Genomic DNA, 23,312 nt, shown 5'->3' with positions numbered 1-23,312 from the left:
AGAAAAAGTAGTGGTAGGCCTGCTGTGCCCCATTAGAGGTTCATGTCAAGGTGCCTGCTGGAATATAAAGCAAGGACATAGCATGCTATTTGTTGATTCTTTGTTATTTATAATGTCCCATGTATTTAAGACATATGCCATAAGCATATTGTTTAATAGGCATATTTTTGGAGGTTGCCTTTTCATTAAATGAGTTCTTCATAGCCTACTTGTATGTTGAAAGACTAGATATGGTGGTGAGTGGGAACAATTTGCTTAGTAATAAGTTGTAGTAATAAGTCATAAGTAAGCATGTGAACTCAATCACTACTGATCAGCAAATGTGCCATACCTCGCGCTGCGCCGCTGCGGTAAGTTGCTACTCAAAAAAAATTTCCAAGGTTGGCAGGTCTGGTAATATCATTGTACATGTTGTAACTACAAAAGAGTCAAGTTTTAAATAGGAAAAATATGGAAACTCTTTTTTTTTATATTTTTGAGCGTGATGCTAATAGTCTAATCCGATTCAATGCTAAAAGTGGTACCGCCAGACCCGGAGATCAGCTGAATGGATTCCAAAACGGTAAAAATCAAATCTCAACTCTAGGGGAGCTGGAAAAGTGGAGTGTCCCTTTAAACAAAGAGTCTTACAATACATAACTAAGGTTAGCAATTGAATATTAAAGATCATACGCTATATAATATTATTAATGGTGCTGTGTTGTTTTTTGTCAGCAAATGTACATCGCCTATGTGAAGAACTGTAAGTTCACATCGCCCAACGCTCTTCCAATGATTAATTTCATGCAAAGGACTCTCACAGAGATGTACTCACTAGACACGCAGGTGTCTTACCAACACTGCTTCATCTATATCCGTCAGCTGGCCATTCACCTCCGGAGCGCCATGAATATGAAGAAGAAGGTAATTGGATGATTCACGCTGTTGATTTGTCATGGAAAAGACTACTCAAAGAGATTTTAAGCGTTTTATGTCGTGTTGTTTTCAGGAAACATATCAGTCAGTTTATAACTGGCAATATGTACACTGTCTTTATCTATGGTGTCGGGTGTTAAGCACTATATATCCCAGTGAGGTTCTGGAGCCACTGATCTACCCGTTGTGTCAAGTAATCATCGGCTGTATCAAGTATGTGTTTTTTTTTTTTTTTAAGATAAATCTGTTTTCCTGAGTCTCTAATAAAATTTGGTTATTGTTCACTTACCCAAATCTTTGGATGACTTTATGTTGAGTTGGTTCTGAAGAAGAAGAAAAAACACTAGAAATATAATTAAAGTGATTTGAGATGGTGGACCCTATGCAAAGTCTTTAGTAGGTTTTTTGTTTTTGTAAGAAACTGAATTTATTTTACTCAAAATAATTGGCTAAAAACTCTATTAGAAAGACATATTTTAGTTACTGTTACAACAATTGTATTGACCAGCAGGTGGCAGCAATTACTTATATTTTATTGTCCCGCTGAGTCTGAGCTTGGTCTGTTGCATCCAATGCCATCTTAAACTCAGAAAACAACATTACTTTTCCACAGCACTAAAGTACAGAAATATTATTTTTTTTAAATTGATAAAACACCACACACACTACGATATTTTGCAGTTTTCAGTTTATTTTTGTTAAGTCATCAGTGTTTCCATCATGCGTTTGTTTATGTGTTTTGTAGACTTGTGCCCATCTCTCGGTATTATCCTCTGAGACTGCACTGCGCCAGAGCTCTCATCCTGCTGTCTGCCAACACGAAGACGTTTGTGCCCGTTTTACCCTTTCTGGTAGAGGTGAGAGCGGCGCTACATAACACTATAATTCTGATGTCGCTGCCTAATTCCAGGCAGGAAACAAGCAGGTGTTTGTGTATGTGGGTGGTCATGGTTTGGGTATGAGTAAACACTGTACCCACGCCATTTGTCATCACGGTCGTCAATTTTCTAACCTTTAGCTATAAAAAGATTGTTGTTTTTTATTGTGCTTTCTCAACTCCCAGCCTTCCATGGCTCACCACTAATCGATTTTCTATCTGCCCGATGCATTTTGCACACAAAAATGGCTAGTGCTTCCTGAAATCGCCAGTTCCTATTTGATTGGCTGCTTTATGTAAGTTCCAGGAGTAAAGGCACACTTTAAAAATGTAAACCCTTCATACTGATTACTAAGGATACCGCATATTTTGTTTGTGTTGTCAATGTTAGTTTAGTACTTTTTTGTTCCTGTAGCTCAATTCGTAGAGCATTGCGCTAGCAGTGCAAATGTAATGGGTTCGACTCCCATTGAACACAATCTTTTTTTTTTAAGAAAAAATGTATAGCTTGCCTTGAATGCACGGTAAGTTGCTTTGGATAAAATCATCTGCCAAATGCATAATGTTACATTATAGACAAATCTGTCCAGTAGGTAATCATTATTTTACAAAAATATTTCAAAAGTAGTTAATAATCAAGCTTCATATATTACCAAAGGGCAATCTTCCGGTTTCTCTCATGAAGCCAAACTGCAATTCATCGATTGACTGTTATAGACCACCCTGTCATCCAAAATGTTGATGTCTTTCTTTGTTCAGTCGAGAAGAAATTATGTTTTTTGAGGCAAACATTCCAGGATTTTTCTCATTTTAATGGACCCCAACATGTAACAGTTTCAATGCAGTTTAAAATTGCAGTTTCAGAGGACTCTAAACAATCCCAAACGAGGCATAAGGGTCTTATCTAGCAAAACAATTGTCATTTTTGACAAGAAAAAAAATGCACTTTTAAACCACAAATTCTCGTCTATCTCTGGTCCTGTGATGCCCCAGGGCGACCACACGTAATATGTCATCACGTCAAGAGGTCCTGGATGACGAATGCGAAACTACACCCCAGTGTTTACAAGTGTTGGAGAAAGAGGACCGTTCCTATGTTGTTGTATGTCGAATGATAATAATTAATGTCTTTGTGTCAGTTTTTGGTTTAAAATGGTCCACAAATGTGCGTTTCATATATGTAACACGTCACCTTTCCACGTCATTACGCAATTACGTGAGGTTGCGCTGGCGTGTCACAGGACCGGAGGAAGACGAGAAGTTGTGGTTTAAAAGTGCATATTTTTTTATTTTTCTTGTCCAAAATGACAATCATTTCGCTAGATAAGACTCTTATGCCTCGTTTGAGATCGTTTAGAGTCCTTTGAAACTGCAATTTTAAACTGCATTAAAACTGTTAAGTGTTGGGGTCCATTAAAGTCCATTAAAATGAGAAAAATCCTGGAATGTTTTCCTCCAAAAACATAATTTCTTTTTAACTGAACAAAGAAAGACATCAACATTTTGGATGACATGATGGTAAGTAAATTATCTGGATTTTTTTAAGAAAATGGACTAATCCTTTAAGCCTTAAAGTTCTGCATAATTAAGGATGTGGCCACTTGAGTGGCACTGCCACTGCTGTCACTACCGTCGAGCTAGGTGGGCGTGGCTTTAGCAACCAGGGACCTTAGCTACACACATGTCCCGCCTACTCTTTGCCCATTTTCGGTTATCCACGAGTGATGACGTGGTGCCAAGATGGCGACGGCAGGCTCCTCCGACTAAGCTCTTCACATACCTATGGGTGAAATCATGAACACTTCGTCTATATTTGTACAGCCTATGCAAGCGACGCAAATTCTGATCACTTAGGATATACAAGGATATATGCGTTTGTGTTTTTCTATAAAAAAACTAATTGCTGAGACTAGACAACATCACTACTATTTGAATTTATTATTTCCATGTTGGCCTGTTATTGAGGTATTATTGTGATTTTAGTATAAAATACAGATAACCCCACCCCAAAATGTCACACAAATATGAAATGGACTGTGATTGGTCAGACGTGCTTGGAATTACCATATGGGCGGTTATTCCACAATCTAGTAATAGTTACATTGATCATATAAACCACCTGCTGTCATCAGCCAATAAGATGCAACTGTAGTTTTCAGCATTACATTTTATACGTATTGGAAAATTAAAACCAAAAACGGCATTGCAAGCTGCGTCGCTGACCAGGAGATAAAAGTCAACAGAGAACAAAGCGTACGGTTTGCATACATGTGCATCCAGAAGTGCCCGTATGTGCGCCTTGTCGTTGTTGGGAGAAGTAGAGGTCACAAACTGTCAACATTTTCCACAGTGCGAGGCGAGTGACAAAACGTGTGTTTGTGTGTGGCTGGCGTGGGCCCCTGCGGTGACAGCTGCTGTGAAAACACAGGCGTGGAGGCGACAGCAGCCGAGACCAACGGAAGAGAGGGCTGATGGTGGGAGGGGTGGTCACCGATCGCCTGCGAGCTCCCACCAGTCCTGACCATACTGCGATAAAGCCCAAGGGGTAAAGAAAGTGTGTGTGTTTGTCCGTGTGCAAGGTCTGTGGTTCTCGCTCGGTTCTCAGATGCGTTGTGTAGACCACATCCTCTGTGTCAGTGTGCCGACCCCCACCGAGCCCCCTCATACTCCCGTGTTTATTTGTGATGCAGTCCACTTCCTGTTTTCGCCCTCGTGTTTAAAGAAAGCGTGCGATGATGTAGGGCTTCTTTCTTTTTTGTCCCCGCTCCGTTCCTCTCTTTATCTCAACGCTATGATTCCCAGCTTCCTGCTGCAGTACCCCTTGAGCGTATCAGGTTGGGACCATGCGCCACCACTTCCTCCTGTGTCCCGCAGGCCGACACCACATCCGTTGTTTGAAAAGACCGGTCGTCCGTGAGCAAACACACACTTAGCCCGCTGGTTCTAGATGACCTCGCCGAGCACTTTTGACTTTTCTCAAATGTGGCAACACAGAAAGGTTTAGGGGAAAAGTCACAACCACTCACTAATGTTTACTTCGCATTGCCAAATCTATAAGATGATCTGTATTTATCTAAAAGTCATAAGTTTTGTCTGTTTTTTATTTGGTACTTTTTAGAAAAAGCCTCACAAATTATATTCAAATAAACAAAGATTAGCAGAAATTATCCTGGTTTTGGCTGTAAACATTGTGTTGCCTTCTTCAGCATCAGTTCCAAATAAACATAATGTTAATGATAGTTATAGTTTCTAATATCTTTTGTAACAATAAACATCTATATTAGTGACAATTTAGGGCATCATACAGTAATTGGTTTTGAACAAATATGCAAACTGTGCATAATCTTAGTTTTTTGGCGACACAAAATGGGAGCTGCGTTTGTTTTTTAATAATTATAATCTGTAGATGCGTGTTTCAGTGTTTATACAAAAATTACATTTCAGTTCAATTTATAGACGCTACTTATGTTTTAGCAGCGTGACTGTAGACCAGATGTTTTTAACAATGTGGCTTTTTCCCCGGTAACAACTTTCCAACATGTTTTTATGTATAACATGGCAACATACAGTATGTCTGTTTTTCCTCGTACAGCTTTATGTGCAAACTGAAGTTAATATCAAACACACAGCGCAGAATATTCTCCATTTCTTATATAAAGCATTAAGAGGAACTGATTCATTAAAGGCGGAGTGCACAATTTTTTAAAAATTTGAAAGACGGGCCGACTACCAAAACACACTTATAGCCAATCAGCAGTAAGGAGCGTATCTACTAACCGACATCCTTGCCGGGTTGCATATGTGTGGGGCGGGTCTTTTAAAAGAATGTCCAGATTCTATTGGGGTAGGGGCGTGTTTGTTTAGGTGATTTCAAATATCAACATTGGCTTTCAAACATTGTGCGCTCCGCCTTTAAGGTAAATTGTTTCATGTGGACTTGTTTGTGTACATTTGCTGATTCGCTGATTCATTTGAGTTCCTGTTCTAAATTGGATATCTTTAAAATTTGTATCTTCTTTGTTTGGCATTCTATAGGTTAAATTATTGCTATTCTTGGATACAGCATTACCAAAACAATACTGCCGTACAAAGGCAAAGCATAGGAACTACACATTTGGTCAAAATTTTATTGTTGAGAAATGAAATGGGCTTTGTGACATCTATTGTGTCTTGTGACAAAGTCTCCTAGTTCAATTTTGTCCCATTTCAGAGGAATGAGTGTAACAAAATTGCAGTCACATGTTTGACTGGCTGGTACAAAAACTTTAAAGGGATAGTTCGGCCAAAATGAAAATTACCCCATGATTTACTCACCCTGAAGCCACTCGAGTTAAATATGTCCATTAGGGGTGAAACGGTTCACACTGCTCGCGTTTCGGTTCGTATCACTGTTTTATGGTCACGGTTTTGATACGGTTCAACACTGGGAATGTTCAGAAAAACACTTTTTTGGCACTTAAAACATTTGAGCTTTCTATAAACAAAGTGCATTTCAATCTGTTTTACGTTTTTTTTCCGTCATTTTCAGTGTTTGCGTTGTTATCGCACAATAATTTTATCACTGTAACCCGTTAACTGGCACTGAACGTGACACCCGAGTTTATTTTAGTTTTTAATGTAAATGTTAGTTTATCACAACAAACTATATATTGCTGGAAAGGTCTAAGAATGTAGTTTTCATATTTCAAAACCTTTTAGCAGTAATAATAATGCACTGACTGTAATTTATTAATTTGTGACAAGAGTATGCAGCAAACCAACACAAACTTCTTTTTTTATAATTGTATGTATAAAATAATACTATATTGCATTATTTGTTTTTATTACAATAAATTGAAACTGCTATAACAATTTTTTCTTATTTAATATTTTCACTACCAGACACGTCCGTAAAAAACTTTAAAGTGTCTTCTTTAAAACAAGACTAAAATTAGGCGGTAAAATTTGAAGGGATACATCTCCTTTTCACCCCCCCCCCACTAAAAAAGGGCTGTGTCAGGTAAAGGGTTAATAATCAGCTGCTCTGAATGTAAAAAAAATAATCTGATATATCCACTAAATAGAAAAACTTTGGCATTTTAACTAGCTTCAGTGTTTATAGAGTTATAACTACTGAATTAAAGGGATAGTTTACCCAAAAATGAAAAATCTCATCATTTACTCAATCTTTATGTTCAATCTCAAAATTTTTGTTCTGTTCAACACAAAGAAAGATATTTTGTGAAATCTTTGTAACTAAATCGATCACAGGCCCCATTGACTTCCATAGTATTCTTTTATCCTATTATGGAAGTCAATGGGGCCTCTGATCGGTTTGTGTGCATATTACTACTGCAAACTACAAGTTAGCATAAAGCCCCTGAGTCATTCTTCGTCTGTTACGTGTTTGTGTGCATAATCTGTTGGGATCTATTGCAGTCTGGTTGTCTATGTTTGTTTCTATGCACATACTGTATGTCTTTGGTGCATTGCTCTGATGTGTCTGTTTGTTCACTCTGCCCTTTAGATCCTCCAGCAGGAAGACTTCAATAAGAAACCAGGCCGCATGAGTGTAAAGCCCATCAATTTTGCAGTGATTCTCAAACTCAGCAAGACCAATCTCCAAGAGAAGGCCTATAAGGTGACAGATTCTGCCTTTTATGACCTTTAAAACCTTTTGAACAGATCTTTACACTTCAGATCTTCATCATTCTGTTAGATTCTGTACATATATGACGTCTTGTATTTCAATTTAGCAATACATTTCTGACATCACGTCCCAAACACTGCATTGGCCTTGCAGATCAGTCTTGTCCCAAACGCTAACCATTTGTTGATATAACTGTGTCAACCCAGGATTTTTAAGATCAATCAGTTTACCAGTGGATTACTTCAAATAATTATAATTATACAACAATTTTAAGTTTTATAGTTCACCTTTAATGCTGATCCTACAAAAAGGCAATGACTTGAATGCATCAGGTGTAGTTCTAGCTCAAGTAACGAAGCTGAGAAAGATTGCCCCTCCCACTGGGTCGTGAGCCTGTCGTGTCTTCATGCTGACTGGCTCTAACTGGATTGAGATTTGGAGATGAAAGCCCGAACACGCTGCTACACGGGCTAAAGCGCTGCGCGCCGTGTCGCTGCCAAGAGGATTGCCACACAAGCTGCAGGGATTATCCTGCTCTCCTGGCTGGCACGGAGAAGCTTTCCAGTACATCCCAGGCCAAGACAACACCGCCACAGGCCCCCTAAGACGCCACTCCACCCTTGCTGTCTGGGATCTGTGTCTGACTTACAAACTCTTAAATATTTCCTGACTAGCGCTAGCAGAGCTTTCCCGTTTCCATCGAGGTGGAATGCGGTTGGGTAGGCCGCTGTGGCAATTTTTAGGTAGGCCGAAGGATTTAGGTCCGATCCCTGTTTTAAATTGGGTCTGGATTAGTGAGTTGCCAGTTGTCGAGTAGAAGTGTGAGAATTTTGATAAGGGGGGTTATTGACTGGAAAAGTATATTTTGGGGGGTATAGAGCAGCTGGCACCATTTAATGTGCATTTGTTGCATTGTGTACAGCCACTGTGACAGTTTTGAGTTAGTGCCTGTGACTATACAGAAGAAAGAGTCTTAATTTGCAGTTTCATTGATATAAACTGTAGATATGTTACAGGGAAGGAAATGGGAACTGACCTAAGCAAGGCACATACCCAGACTGGGCACATACAACTTCCTGCCAGGATGCCTCTATTTATTGGCACGCGTGTTATTTACACAGCGATTTTTGTTACTGTGTGTTTTTTGCTTAGTTGTGTTTGACACGTGAAAACGTCTCGGGTTATCTATGTAACTGTTGTTCCCTGAGAAGGGAACGAGACACTGCGTCTCCCTTGCCATATTTCCTATGTCCCTGTAACACTGTCTTTGGCAATATTTCAGATAGTGATATACTTCCTGGCTTTCGCATCCTCCATATCTCAGTCGTTAAGCCTCACCGTTGGTTGAATTTGATATACATATTCAGACGCACTTACCCCTGGAGGCGTCCCCAAAGTGTCACCGCAGTGACACAGCGTGAGTTCCCTTGAAAGGGAACTGTAACAATGTATCTTAAAGGTAACACGATGTAACCTGCTCTCACTTGAAATGTCTCCACACATTTAGTCCTTGAATTTGAGGATATTGGACCTGGAAAGTCCTTGAAAGGTCCTTGAATTTGAAGTGTGGGAACCCTGACTTTTATACCAAAGAATACCATTTAATATGAATTTTGGTCACTGTGATCCTGCTGTGCTGGTGAGCAAAGAAAATTATATGACCATGTTTGTGAAAACCCAGCTACAGTAATTTACTGTTTTCTACATAAAAGCATCCTACATAAATAAAATAAAATATAACCTTGATATCTTTAGTATTGTCTGAGTAAGATCATGTCAAAGATTGAAATCAAATTTTGATGCTCCTAATCTCATATTTAATCTCATAATAGAAACTTCAGCCTGGATTTCACAGCCAGGGTCGCATAGTTATACATATTGTTATTAATTTAAAACACTATCTTTATACCATGTCCAAAGCATATCATTCAAAGCAACAGATGCTATAAAAACAGCATCACACATTATAACATCCGAATTTACATAGCCAAACATGACAAACAGCGCAGACCGCATGTAAAAACAGCATCATGTGTTGAATGTGCGTGTGTTTGGACTGTTTCAGGATGGTCTGGTGGAGCAGTTGTATGATCTCATCTTGGAGTACCTCCACACACAGGCCTGCAGCATTGGCTTTCCTGAGCTGGCACTGCCCACCATCATTCAGGTAATGTTCCTTCTGCTCTTCAGCCATTAGCTGTCCACTGAGGGCGTCATTGCTGCACCTGCGGCTTTAGACACTACATTATAACATTTCCTTTCACTTTTTCTCTTTTCACATTTACCACATAGCCAGCATATATACTGAGCAGGTGAAAATGCAGCTTTATATGTTCATCAAATACATTTGCTTCAAATCCGCTTAATCCATTCATAAATAGCGGTTTGTTGGCAGAATCTGCGAAACTTTTTTTTTTTCAGTTTTTGCCCCCTAATGTGTGGTTTAGTTTACTTATTTTCACATTCCGAATTTCATCATTTGCAATGTTTCTAGTTGCATTTTTAGTGATAATGCAACTGTTTACTTGGGCCAAAACTACTTTTAGCCAAATAAGCTTGCATGTACTTAGTAGAGGGTTTTGCAGCGAAAGACAGATAAATTTGTTAAATACCAATAAAATGACTAAAGTGATATTTGTCAAAATAAGGCATTTCAATTACTGACTAATAAACTTTTCATTGCCATCAAGTTATTATTACTAAGGCCCAATTACTTTTCTACCACTTACCCCTACACTTTCCCCTACCCCTTCGTTTAGCGCGTTCAAGTCTTATAAAGTGAAGCCTCTGGCTCTTTGATCGCCCCCTGGTGGCTGGCTGAAGTACAAGTCATAAACCCCGCCCTCTCCATTCAAACGAATGGGACTCTGTTCTAAATAAAAAAATTATTTGCACTTCCAATAAAAGTTTCCGAAAGATGGTTTTGGTCCTTTCAGGTAGTTGTTATTACATTGATATATTGTTCAAGTGTTAATTTTTGTGATAAGTTTAATTTTAGCTAGTAATTTAATGCTATAGAAACGGGGCGTGACGTTATGGTTGGAGTGGTTGAATTGGGCGCACGAGCATTTGGGCGGAAGTTTGATACCCCTGCTCCGCCTCTGTCTCCAGAGGTCGGACATTTTTGGCTTCAATTCATTACAATGGAGGGAGGCGACGTCACATTGTCCATCTTTTTTTACAGTCTATGGTTCAAGGGCTAGAGATTTCCCAATTCTCTTTTAGTTGGAGGGGTAGTGGGAAGGGTCAAATAGCCCTCACTTCAAACGAAGGGGTAAGAAATATTCCAACATATAGCGGCTTATGCAAGTGTAATTCTTAATTATAATAAAAAAGTATTTTTTTACATTATTAACGTTTTTAATGACATATAATCATTTATTTTATGTTACATTCAATCTTGTGTTCATATTTGCGATCGTGTAATTAAAAGAAATGTTCGCAAAAAAATCTCTAAAGTTTGCAAACATGTCCCGCGTTACTAATAGCGCAATAGTACAGCAACATAGACAAATGTAACCTCTGGAGCACGATCACATCCTGGTTCCCCACATCTGATCGCTTTCCTGTTCCCCATGGTAACACAGGGGAAAACTCCCGCCTCTTCAGATTGCCAGTCCACTACAGCAATTGCTAACAGACCGCGGGAAACCGGGACGTGAGGCGGATGGAGAGAGCATCTGAATCGCTGACCGCGAGGGGTGTGTGGTGTGCTGTTTTTGGGCTTCCAGGGCCACTTTTTAGGCTGTAACTAAACTTATATGACTACAGATGAAGGAGGCATCTTTTAAGTTTGTGATAAGCTTTGCATCTACTTTGACGTGGGATGTATGATGTCATATAACGGTGTAGAAGTGGTGTCCACTGATCTATATAAATGACTGGATTGCTCATGACGTCACAACTGTGAAGCCACCGCGCCGCCATGTTGATATACCCAAACATTCTATTAATTCAATGGACGTTATCAGATTTTAATGATAAAACATCAATTTACTAGTCTCTGTTTTTATATCTGAAGTATCCCTGTACATTATTACAAAGCAAACGTCCTAAGCATGTACATACTGTAGTTATTTACTGACATTGTACATTTAGCTTTTTAAACAGTTATTATACAATCATCTTTATTACAGTATCAGATCAGCGGACAGACCGCAGCATATTTAGTATTAATAACAACGTGCTCATTCTGAAATCTGAATAAATAACATGCTTTGTACCGTATGTCCATGCAATAATTTGCTGGCTTTGTAATTATGTTATCTTTACAAGTGACCTAAACTTATTTAGAGAAATAACGCTGACCGTGTAGCTGAATGTCAAAAAAACTTTATTTATACCCATGTCATTAACAGAATGCAGCTGACACACTCACCTTAACGTTTTTTTAATAAATCCCTTATCCTACCCTATTTAAACATAAACATTGCAAATAACACCAAAATTAACTCTTATTCTACGTACACATATCCGAAAAATTAACCTTGTGTGACTGATACGCTGTAAAGCGGGTGAAATTAGATCATGTTTTTGAATGGAAGTCAATGACGCCCTCTGCCGGTTGGGTATACCAAGATGGCCGCTCGAACTCTGCGCTGGCTTCACCTCACGCTGTAACGTTAAGCGTTCTATGCGCAATCCAGTCATTTATATAGATCAGTGGTGGTGTCCCATTTTCTTAGGGAATATTTGAAGAGTTTCGTTGCAAAACGAGATAAATCCATTTTTGTCAAAACATGTTTATTATTATGTATCATGTTATTATTTTGTTTTATGGTGCTACTTAGCTGTATTTTTAAGTTTTAAATCAAAACAAACCAAATGCAGTTGAATTGATATTAATTGGAATGCACAACCAAAAAACAAGATTTCTGAACAATTAAAAAAACGGATTTATCTCGTTTTGCAACGAAACTCTTCATTTTTAACCTTTTGACTCAGTTTCAAGGGGAAGGTCTGAGGGGTATAAATTAGAATTGGAATTGGGCCTAAAAACTACACTTTCATTTACTCCCATGTCATCCAAGATGTTTATGTCTTTCTTAGTTCGGTCGAGAAGAAATATAAAGTTTTTGGTGGAAAACATTTCGGGATTTTTCTCCATATAGTAGACTTTAGTGGACCTCAAGTAATATTACATAATATGTAAGGTCACGCTGGCGTGTCACACGGCTATACAAGATGAGAAGTTGTGTTTTAAAAGTACTATATATATATATATTTATATACACCCATGACCTTTGCATTGCTTGCATAATGATCTACCAATTAAGCTGTAGCATTGTTATAGCAATTCTCATTCAGAGGAGCAGTGCCACATTATGAACATATAACGCACACATTTACCCAGAGAATATAGAATAAAAGCCAGCTTCTTTCTTTCACCATCACTTTTTTTAGCCCACACACATACACTTTTGCTGGCCACATCCTCTGCTCTGGCCAATAAATACTGAGCTCTCCTCAGGTTTTATACATCAGTTTATGAATATTTGTTTGTTTTTTTTAGACCAGTTTATTTGTAATATTCATTCCTGGCTCTTCTGTTCTTTTTATTGGTGGATTAAAAAAAGCAAATTGTTCCAGAATTGTCAATTTCAACTCCAAATGGAAAAATTCACATGGTTGCAAGAGACTGCATTTGCATTTTACTTTTAGGAAACTTCTTCCAGTTTGCACTTTAATATTTTACTCACACCAACAGAATCATAACTCTGACTCTATTACTTTTGTTTTAAAAATGAACACAAACCCCGTACCGAATTTACTATGAAGGTTTATTCATTGCGTAGTTGTGAATAAATCAATATCCATTTCTTTGACCTGTTTCACAGCAGCGTATCTATATGCGATGCTAATACTCTTTCACTTGTCTCCTCAGCTGAAAGCGTTCTTAAAGACATGCAAAGTGGCCAATTACTGCAAACAGATGCGACAGCTGCTGGAGAAGATACAGGAAAACTGCAACCACATTACAGGACGCAGACAGAAAGCAGCGTTTGCTGTATCTGATACTACAGCTGTGGTAAGTGTGCGAGTTTATGCCAGGATATGTGTCCGGCTATAAAGACATCATAAAATCGATCTTGTTTTCTTTCGTAATAAATTTCCACGATGTTACTGTGCATGAATGATCAGTGATTTAAGAAGAAAAATGTTATCTTTTTGTTAATATTGAATAACTGATGTGGAAAGGCAAAATTAACCAGTAATGACTAAAGCAAAACATGCTTTAATTAAATTATAATACTTCCTACTGAATATTCATACGCACGGTGACCATAACAGCACATCGAGTCAGACGAACTCTCGAGACCAAACATGGCTGAGAGATGATGTTTATTTTAACAGACTGTACTTATTTTAATCCTTATTTCACCCACCCTGCTTTCCATCCTTTCGCGGGTGACTGGCAGCCTTCATTAAAGGGCACGTTCTCGTACATCATGCGTACATCTCGTGCGCATTTATGGGTGAATGCGTCTGAGCGAGTGTTACATTGACCACTAAAAGCAGTTTGTAGTGGTTGGTCTGAGGCCTGGTTGACCGCACCACCTGCAGGTCAAGAAGTCCAGACACGGGCCTTCAGACAGGCGCACGCGGTCGCCGGGGTTCGGAGTGCTATTACGACCGCCGCTGACGCTCGATCGGTGGCGGATATGAGAGCAGATAAGAAGTAATGGAGCGGAAAGCTTTCTAATGCCATTTCTCTCAGCGAGACAGTCTGAGGAGGAAGACGAGCAGACGTTAAGTGCTTCATCTGTGAGCGTCTGTTGACGTTGACCCAGCGCAGATTGAAACAGGCTCCATGCTCGCTGACTGGGTTAGTAATGACTTGAGATGGACCAGTAGACAAGTATTTTAGTCTATTCTGGGTCTAATACCTATTCTGGGTATTAGGAGTGCAGACTTGGCACACGTGTGCTTTGACGGATGTGTCCTGGGCATCAAATTCAAACACAGTTTACATAAATAGTTGTTTGATAACTTAAATCTAGAATAAATATATTTTGTTCACATGGGTATCGACTGAAATTTCAGTTTTTTGACAACCGTAGCGGTGACAAAGTTGATGAAAAGACCAAAATAAGAGGAGCGCAGGGGTTAAGGTTGTAAGAAAAGGTTAGAAGTTGCTTCCTCTCTAGGGTGAGATCTCGACTCCAGTCATCTCCATCTCCGCTCTCATTTGTCACCCCTGCTGACGCACAGCTCCTTCATTTCTCCTCCTCCCCTCCTCTGGACTGGCGCTTGCTTCTGATAAATATTTAAGGCCCTTTAAGTCTGAAATGAAGGTCTCTCGCTCTCTCTTTCTCTCGCTCGCTCGCTCTCTCTGTGTGTGTTGTTAATGTTGAGCTGGAGGGAGAGATGTGGTAAGACAGAGCATGCAGACAGCATGGCACCACGCCGGGGCGCGTCTGTCGCCGGGCTCTGGCCAGCGGGAATGATGTCCTTTAGTAAGGAGGGTGGCATGGCAAACTTCTCACCCGGCACAGCCGCCAGCACAGCTGCATAAAGCCACCCGCCTAACAGATTTATCCAACCAACAAATATCTGTTTCTACGAATCATGCCAGCACCTCCAGGTCCTATACCACCACACCATGACACGAACCACAGAGAGCTTAAATAACCCAGTACAGTACATGAAGATTTAGATTATCTAGACTGGAAAAATGAATCCTTACTTAATCTATATTAAAGGGATAGTTCACATAAAAATGAAAATAATGTCATTTAATGACTCACCCTCATGTCGTTCCAAACTCGTAAGACCTCCGTTCATCTTCGGAATACAGTTTAAGATGTTTTATATTTAGTCCGAGAGCATGTTGACCCTGAAAATCTATGTACGGTACAGAAAAGTAATAAAACATCATCAAAGTAGTCCATGTGACATCAGTGGGTCAGTTAGAATGTGTTGAAGCATCAAAAATACATTTTGGTCCAAAAAATAACAAAAATTACGACTTTATTCAGCATTGTCTTCTCTTCCGTTCCGTATCTGTTGTGAAGCGCATGCGCGAGACTAAAGTCACGTGACTGCAGTGACGCGGATGACGTGTTTTTCTCAGACATGTTTGAAAAGTTTTTTCCCAAACTTACAGAGACTGTAAACGAAGCCCGGGAGCACAAAAAAAAACTGCTGGGGCGCACCAGATAACACGTCAGCCACGTCATACGTCATCCATGTCACTGCAATCACGTGACTTTAGTGCTGAATAAAGTTGTAATTTTTGTTATATTTGGACCAAAATGTATTTTTGATGCTTCAACACATTCTAACTGACCCACTGATGTCACATGGACTACTTTGATGATGTTTTTATTACCTTTCTGGACATGGACAGTATACCGTACATAGATTTTCAATGAAGGGTCAACACGCTCTAAAACATCTTAAACTGTGTTCCGAAGATGAACGGAGGTCTTACGAGTTTGGAACGACATGAGGGTGGGGCATTAATAACATTTTTTTCATTTCTCGCACTGCCCACAGATCTACATCTTTGACTTGTCATTGCATTTATTGTAGCTCATTATTTTATCGACACACAATAAAGGCTGCATCAGTAGGAGAACAGATGCTTTATAGGTTGAAGCCCTCAGTTTCCTGCGCAGCTGAGCCTCGCTGGTCATGTACACATCTGTTAGCTTTGTTTGGGTTTGTCTCATGAAGGAAAGACCATATTGTGCCATATTTTCACTTTGATCATTTTTCACTCTCTTACAAACCACTTGAAATTGTTACAAATAAGTTTAGATGACTGTAGACTGAAGTTGAGATTTATTACCGCCTATTAGATTTAGAGGTCAACTAATCTCATTTTGCCTGATCAATATCATCCACAAAGACCTTTAAGGAAAGACTGGCGGAGATTCAATGGTCTGCTTTGTCTCTTCCACTCTTTCTTTTACCTTATTTAACTTGTTCTTTTGGTTCAGCGGCCTCTAGCAACACCAAAAAATCACGGGGTCGGTGCCTAGGGGAAATTATTTTCCCTATCATTATCACTGTGGATCAAGGTGTCTGCCAAACAGTGGCGGCTCGTGACTGCTCTTCCGAGGGGCGCAAATTCAAAATATGTGTTGGAGTGGCATGTGAACCATGTGCATCACGTGTTTTGTCAAAACAAGTGCCTGCTGCACACACCTCAAAACCGTTTATGATCAAAGAGATGCTCACGTTCACAAAATACACACAAGACACTCCCTTAACAGTAAACTTTGATTCTGCACAAAATAAGTGTCTGGCAAACGTTAGCGTCTCTTTTATCATAAACTCTTTAGACGCATCTGCAGCAGGCACTTATTTTGACAAAACACGTGATGCACACGGGTTCACTTGACACACAGAAAACATATTTTGAAATTATGAATCACACACATGACGGGCTACATACATGTTGTGACGAACTTCGCATCGTGCGCTCTCAAAAAAAGAAATCACCAGGTGCCACTGCTGCCAAATGCATAATGCTCGTACATATTTATCCCATCAAAGACTTGAGAGAAAAGACATCTGGTTTACTTCTGCTTTTGTTTCTATTTACGATGAAGTACGGCCTTTGGTTTTCTCTTATGTAATACATAAGAAAACTGTGTAGGCCTGCAGGTACCGAGCGTGTTTAAAGGGATAGTTCACCCCAAAAAAATCTAAATTCTGTCATCATTTACTCATCCTCATGTTGTTACAAACCTGTATACATTTCTTTGTTCTGATGAACACAAAGGAAGATATTTTGAGAAATGTTTGTAATCAAACCATTCGTGGACCCTATTCACTTCCATAGTAGGAAAAATTAATACTATGGAAGTAAATGGGGTCCACGAACAGTTCATTTTTGGGTGAACTATACCTTTAACACCTGTACTTTTGAGTAACTGTTGTTTATTTTTATTTTTTTTATTTTTGCTTTAGCATGCAGTAATGTGTGGGCATTTTGGTATGTTTACAGGTGGCCTGGGAGAAGCAGGTAGCAGAGGAGGGAACGCCCCTTACGAAATATTACAGCCAGTGGAAGAAACTTCGTGAAAAGGAAATTCAGCTGGAGATCTCCGGAAAAGAGAGGGTAAAATACCAAATGCACAGATTTACTGACATCATCCAAGTTATCACTAATACATTTTAAAGAGGTGGCTGGACTCGCACTATACCTCTATTATGCTGCGTTCACACCAACCACGGTAGAGGCGTCAAGTGTGAGTGATTTCAATGTTAAGTCAATGTAAATACACGTTGACATGTGTCTGGAGGTCTCGCGGCGCGAATGAGGCATTTAGCGCGCCATTGTAGACCCAATACGGCTAATTTGCGCAAATGACACGAATTGAGCGTTGCCGCGTAAGTTGAAAAATCTGACACTGGTTCCCTCTCTAAAAAGCCCATACATTTTTCCCATAGACTTTGGGATTATCACAAAAATAAGCTCTGTGTTTGACAAAAGTTACATTTTTTTCACAGAAGTTAATATTGAGAGATGAATACAAAATAAATGGCTTTGAGTGTTTTTGTGACAGGTGCAGTTTGAAAGAGATAAAAAGAGGCTACTCCTGTATGTATGATGCGGTGTATGGCACAGTGTGAGAAATATACAAGAAAAATAAGCAAATTCAATAGATTTATTTTTTTCTATATATTACAGGGTAGCTCAACTGGTAAAGCATTGCGTATGCCACCAAAAGCCATGAGTTCAGTCCCTCGTACTGATAACAAATGTATAGATTAAGTTCCCATGTATGAAAGTGTCTGCCAAAAACGTAAATGTATATTTGGCAGTTTGGAGGTGTAGCTAAAATTGCATCGTAGGCCCCATATGTTGGCATGAGATGGGTTTATAGGCTAACACTAAAGTTTGATTTGTAGAGAGAATCAAGCATATTATATTTATTTTCTAGCCAGCGTTTTCTTTCAAAACATATTGGCGCAATTGTAAATCTCATCTTGGATGTATGCGAAAAACAGATGTAATCATCTTGTGAAAACCGTGGCGCTGGATATGTAACGCTCACCTACTGTGTGTGTGTGTTGGAGCTGGAGCGTGTCCATAGGGAGATAATGGAGATGACACCAGGCGGAGTGTTGGCGTATAGGAAGCGGCAGATTGGCGGAGGAGGCGGCAGGGCTAGTGCTACAGGAAGAGTATTATAGCGCTCAGGGCTGCATCCCAAGCTTTGATCCACCGAGTCCCCACGCTCAGATCTGATTACCACTGCCCCCCTCCTGACTGCCTGTAGTCAGGCTTCCTCCATCAATACAAAAACACACACACACACACACTCGTATACGGCATTATCTTTTACACAAAAAATTAACTATTATTTTTTTCTGGTATATCCCGAATATATACTGAATTGTTCACTGATTGTTTTTAGCCATCCTTTTTAAGGAATTAATCTCCTCCACTATTTCAAAGACTATGGAAGGAAAGGAGTCTCATAGGCAAACATAGAAAGTCTTATAGAAAAAGTCAACATAATGACTTGCCTTTTTAGCGTAACATTCTCATTAATGTCATATTTTAACTTTTAAAGGTGCAGCGTGTGACTTTTAGCGACATCTAGTGGTGAGACTGTGAATTGCAACCAAAAGCTCAGTCCACAGCACATCCCTCATTTTCGAAACGCATAGAGAAGCTACAATACCCGCCACAGGATAAACACATCATCGTCTGAGACAACGTAGTGACAAAACGCGATCTGTAGAGGAGTTTGTCCATTTAGGGCTACAGTAAAAACATGGCGGCGACTTCCATGTAAAGGGACCTGCAGTGTATGTAGATAAAAATGTCTCATTCTTAGGTAATAAAACAATACAGTTTATTATGTGATGTTTTTATACACCACTGATAATATAGTTATGTAGATTATATTGCATCTTTGTCAAGTGATCCTTCTAAAGTTAGATATTGCCCCTTTAAGTTTGTATCAGAAGGATATATGAAGAGTTTGGTTCCAAAACGCAATAAATCGATTTTGGTTCCAAGAAAGTGACAAGATGAAAAATTCAAATCCATAATTTCAAAGATTTATTATAAAAACTGATTATTTTTTTCTGCAAAATGCAGTAAATCCATGACGTGTTTTTTTTTCAAAATCTATTGAATCAATATATAAATGTGCATTTATCTTTGCCATTTTAATATTTATTTAGTTGACTATACGCTAATAAAAAATAAACATTAATGGCATTAATCAAAACACTTTGTCATATTAATAACACTGTCATTTCTGCTGTCATCATTGGGACGTCGTCGCTGAACTTTTTTGACAGCAATCAGATGTAAAATGTTTTGGTTCTGCTCAATTTTCAATGACTTTGAATAAAATAATGTAAAGTTTTTCATAGATCCCCTGGGGTCAATGTGTTAGCATGATAGATGCTTGATGCTGTCGTGTGAGAACAAGCAACAACCGGCATTTTTCCGTTGCCTGAGTTTCTTCCCCTTCACAGAAAACCACTACAGGTTTATCAATGCCATCAAAGTATTATTTTGTTTTTGTTTGTTTGTTTATTATGAAGTACAAAGTAGATGAGGAAAACTGTGTATTCAACTCGGCGCCATTGTTGTTTTACAATGCATGGAATGGTGCACTGTGATTTGTTGAGCGGATTTATTGCATTCTGCAGAGAAGGAGTGATTTTTATTGTGTTTTGGGGAAAAGGGAAGATATTGGATTTTGCATAAAATTAAGAATTTACTTTTTAATACTGACCTGATACTATACTGATTTTGGTTGTAACTAATGTTTTAAAAAATGGCATTTATTGTGTTTTGGGACCAAACTCTTCATATGAAGAAATTTTTTTTCTTTCATTCTCTTTTAATTAAGATGGAGGACTTGAATCTCCCGGAAATCAAGCGGAAGAAGGCTGAAGAGAAGAAAGTTGACAAGAAGGAGTTTAAGGGCCTTTTCGAGTCAGATAGTGATGATGATGATGGTGATGACAACCTCCTCAAAACCAAAGGTAACCATATTAATAGCTTTAAAAGCATTATCTTGTTCCCACATAAAGCATACATGATGCACAACAGACACATATAGAAACCCTGCTGGTTTAACACTTAGGGTAAAGACAATATTCTTATTTCTTGAATATTTTTCTCATTTTGACAATAGTTCTGAATATCCCAAAACAAGTGAAACATTTTATTTGCCTGTAATGCCACTCTTTGTCACTGGGAGGCTGTAGTCCATTGCATTGAACTGTAAGAAGATAAAATGTTAACCTGAACTGAAACACATCTGATGGTTTGTTTAAATGCTCATCTGTGTGAATGCTTTAACAACATTCACTTTTTTAATTATTTGTTTTAAATTTTAGATATTTAAGAATACAGGAATATTTAGTGAAACATTTAATTTTTTTTACCAAAATTGGTTGATTTGGAATAAAGTTCTGTATTTGACAGGTAGGTAAAGGTAAGTGAAAAGTGTTGATGTCAGCTTAAGAGGAAAGTTTAGTACCGATTAATCCTTCCCTTTGACTTCCATAGTATTCTTTTTTCCTACTATGGATGTCAATGGGGCTCCGATTGGTTTTGTTTTCATGTTGGCTCAAACAGGTTAATCTTAGCAAATTGTTCATAAATGGCATACAAATGTGAAACTCAGACTTGATATCTGTAATAGTTTCAGTTCAGGTTGGAATGTCTCTCTCTCTCTCTCTCTCTTTCTCTCTCTCTCTTTCTGTGAGAATGGAGCTCTGTGGAGGGCAGGTCAGCTGTCAGACATGCACTTGCCTCTCCTCTTTAACTCTCCGTGATAGTTGTGCATTGGGTCATGTGTCGGACACATGCAACACTCTCCCACCCCTGCCGCCCATGGGCCGGCAGCCGCAGAAAAAGTCCCATAGAGGTGGGAGGCAAGAGGAAGAGGGCTTTTTTTCCATCTGGTCCTCATTGTGTGGAGTCCCTACAAATCTCCTTCGCTCTCTTTCTCACACACTCCGTGCTCTCTTACAGGAAGCTTTTTTGCATGCTTGGATCCCAATGGGGGTTTGTAATTCAAAACATTTGCTTGGAAAGATGTTAGTGGCTGCTCCTTTACCACACAGCTTAACTGCCCCCATACCTCCAGTGCTCAACCCGAGAACAGTCACGTGACCACTGATACATTTTAATTAGCAACAAAAAGCCTTTTTGATTTGTTGTACTGTACATCTTTTTACAACACCAACCAGACATTAGCAATTGTGTGTCACATTTTGACATTTTTAATTGAAGTTTTTTTTACTTATTAGAAATGTCCAGTCCTTCATATAAGATAAAGGTGTAGTTGACAGCAGTGTTGGTTGGAAACCTCATAGAAATCATAGTTTTCAGTGAGTCTGAACTTTGAAATGTGACACAATATTTACTCATTACAATGTGCCAAAGTTATCCGCCAGTAATCTCTCATAATTGTGCTGGCTGATATATCAGTCTGTTTATTTCTTTAAGTAGCTTTTTTTTGTGCACCAACACCTGCTGTGTTTGTCTGCTTTACCTATTTAATATTCTCTTTTTGAGTTTAGTTTTGTGGCAGACTACATAATGCCATCGACTTTATCAAAAACTTGGCTCTCAAAGTTCATAAACACCTGGATTGTCTGTGCCTTTGAGCAACATTTTATATTCTGTCTTTGATTTGTTTCATCCCTACTATTATTGATTAGCAGTCATTAAAGTCTTCACCTTGTGCTTCTGGTAGTCGTCTGAACCTCTGAACCCGTGATCTCTGCGGTCAGCCTTTCTCCGGTTATATTAAGATGCATTAGCCTGCTCTCGGCGGCAAGGTGTGCGCACATTGTTAAGCTCAGCTCCCCCCTCTGGCAGGCCCCGGTGCATGCTGGGTAATTAGGGTGGAAGATGCCTGGCTGGGGAGGCGTCTGTGCTGCCATTCACCTCCCAAGCAGCATCTAATCAAATCCCACTTCAAAGCACGGGGATTTCAACCCCGGCCTCTTCAGAGAGCAGAAGACACTCCCACAAACGCACCTCTGGATTACTGGGGCTAAATTTCAGTCTGAAGCTAGCCTCTATTTTGTCATTAAATGGCAGCTTTTAGGCGTTTGGCATGATCACACAGTTGTATACTTTAGTTCCTTAGAGAACGTGTTGTGCAGTATCTTTAGGTTTATAGGAGTTACCATCAGGACCACTAAAGCAGTCATAAGGGTACTTTTTTTTAATTACATTTATACATATATTATACATGACATTTATAAAGCTTAATAAAAAGATTTCCATTGATGTATGATTTGTTAGGATATGACATTTATTTATTTATGACAACTATTTAAGAGGTTGCAAAAAATCTAAATATTAAGAAAATCGGGTTTAAAGTTGTCCAAAGGAATTTTTTCGCAATACATGTTACTAATGATAAATACATTTTTCATAGATTATTTGTAGAAAATTTGCTAAATTTCTTCATGGAACATGATCTTTACTTAAATGGACACTCCACTTTTTTTATCTGATCTCTGGGTCTGGCGGTACCACTTTTAGCATAGCTTAGCATAATCCGTTGAATCTGATTAGACCATTAGCATCGCGCTAAAAAATAACCAAAGAGTTTCGATATTTAAAACTTGACTCTTCTGTAGTTACATCATAATAAGACCGACGGAAAATTAAAAGTTGCGATTTTCCGTTATTTTTTAGCGCGATGCTAATGGTCTAATTTGATTCAATGGATTATGCTAAGCTATGCTAAAAGTGGTACCACCAGACCTGTCTAAATGGATTCCAAAACGGTAAAAATCTAATTTTTCACTCTATGAGAGCTGGAAAATGAGCCCTGTTTTAAAAAAATGTGGAGTGTCCCTTTAATATCCTAATGATTTTTGGCATCAAAGAATCAAATTATTTTGACCCATACAATGTATTTTTGGCTATTGATACAA

General features: G+C 38.9%; 1 protein-coding gene across 2 annotated transcripts in view; it reads left to right on the top strand.

The window, feature by feature from the left end:
- The window catches only part of noc2l (NOC2-like nucleolar associated transcriptional repressor), a 33,453-nt gene that overhangs the window by 8,405 nt on the left and 1,736 nt on the right, over positions 1-23,312 (top strand). For both annotated transcript variants that reach the window (XM_073875241.1, XM_073875242.1), the window contains exons 10-17: positions 715-903; positions 989-1,128; positions 1,661-1,772; positions 7,299-7,412; positions 9,487-9,588; positions 13,306-13,449; positions 17,380-17,493; positions 20,255-20,390. In XM_073875241.1, coding sequence (XP_073731342.1) covers positions 715-903; positions 989-1,128; positions 1,661-1,772; positions 7,299-7,412; positions 9,487-9,588; positions 13,306-13,449; positions 17,380-17,493; positions 20,255-20,390 — 1,051 coding nt within the window. The remainder of the gene's footprint in view (positions 1-714; positions 904-988; positions 1,129-1,660; positions 1,773-7,298; positions 7,413-9,486; positions 9,589-13,305; positions 13,450-17,379; positions 17,494-20,254; positions 20,391-23,312) is intronic.

This window comes from Misgurnus anguillicaudatus, chromosome 13 (genome assembly GCF_027580225.2).
Source record: "Misgurnus anguillicaudatus chromosome 13, ASM2758022v2, whole genome shotgun sequence".
NCBI lineage: Eukaryota > Metazoa > Chordata > Actinopteri > Cypriniformes > Cobitidae > Misgurnus > Misgurnus anguillicaudatus.
This window is presented reverse-complemented; position numbering and strand designations above follow the sequence as displayed.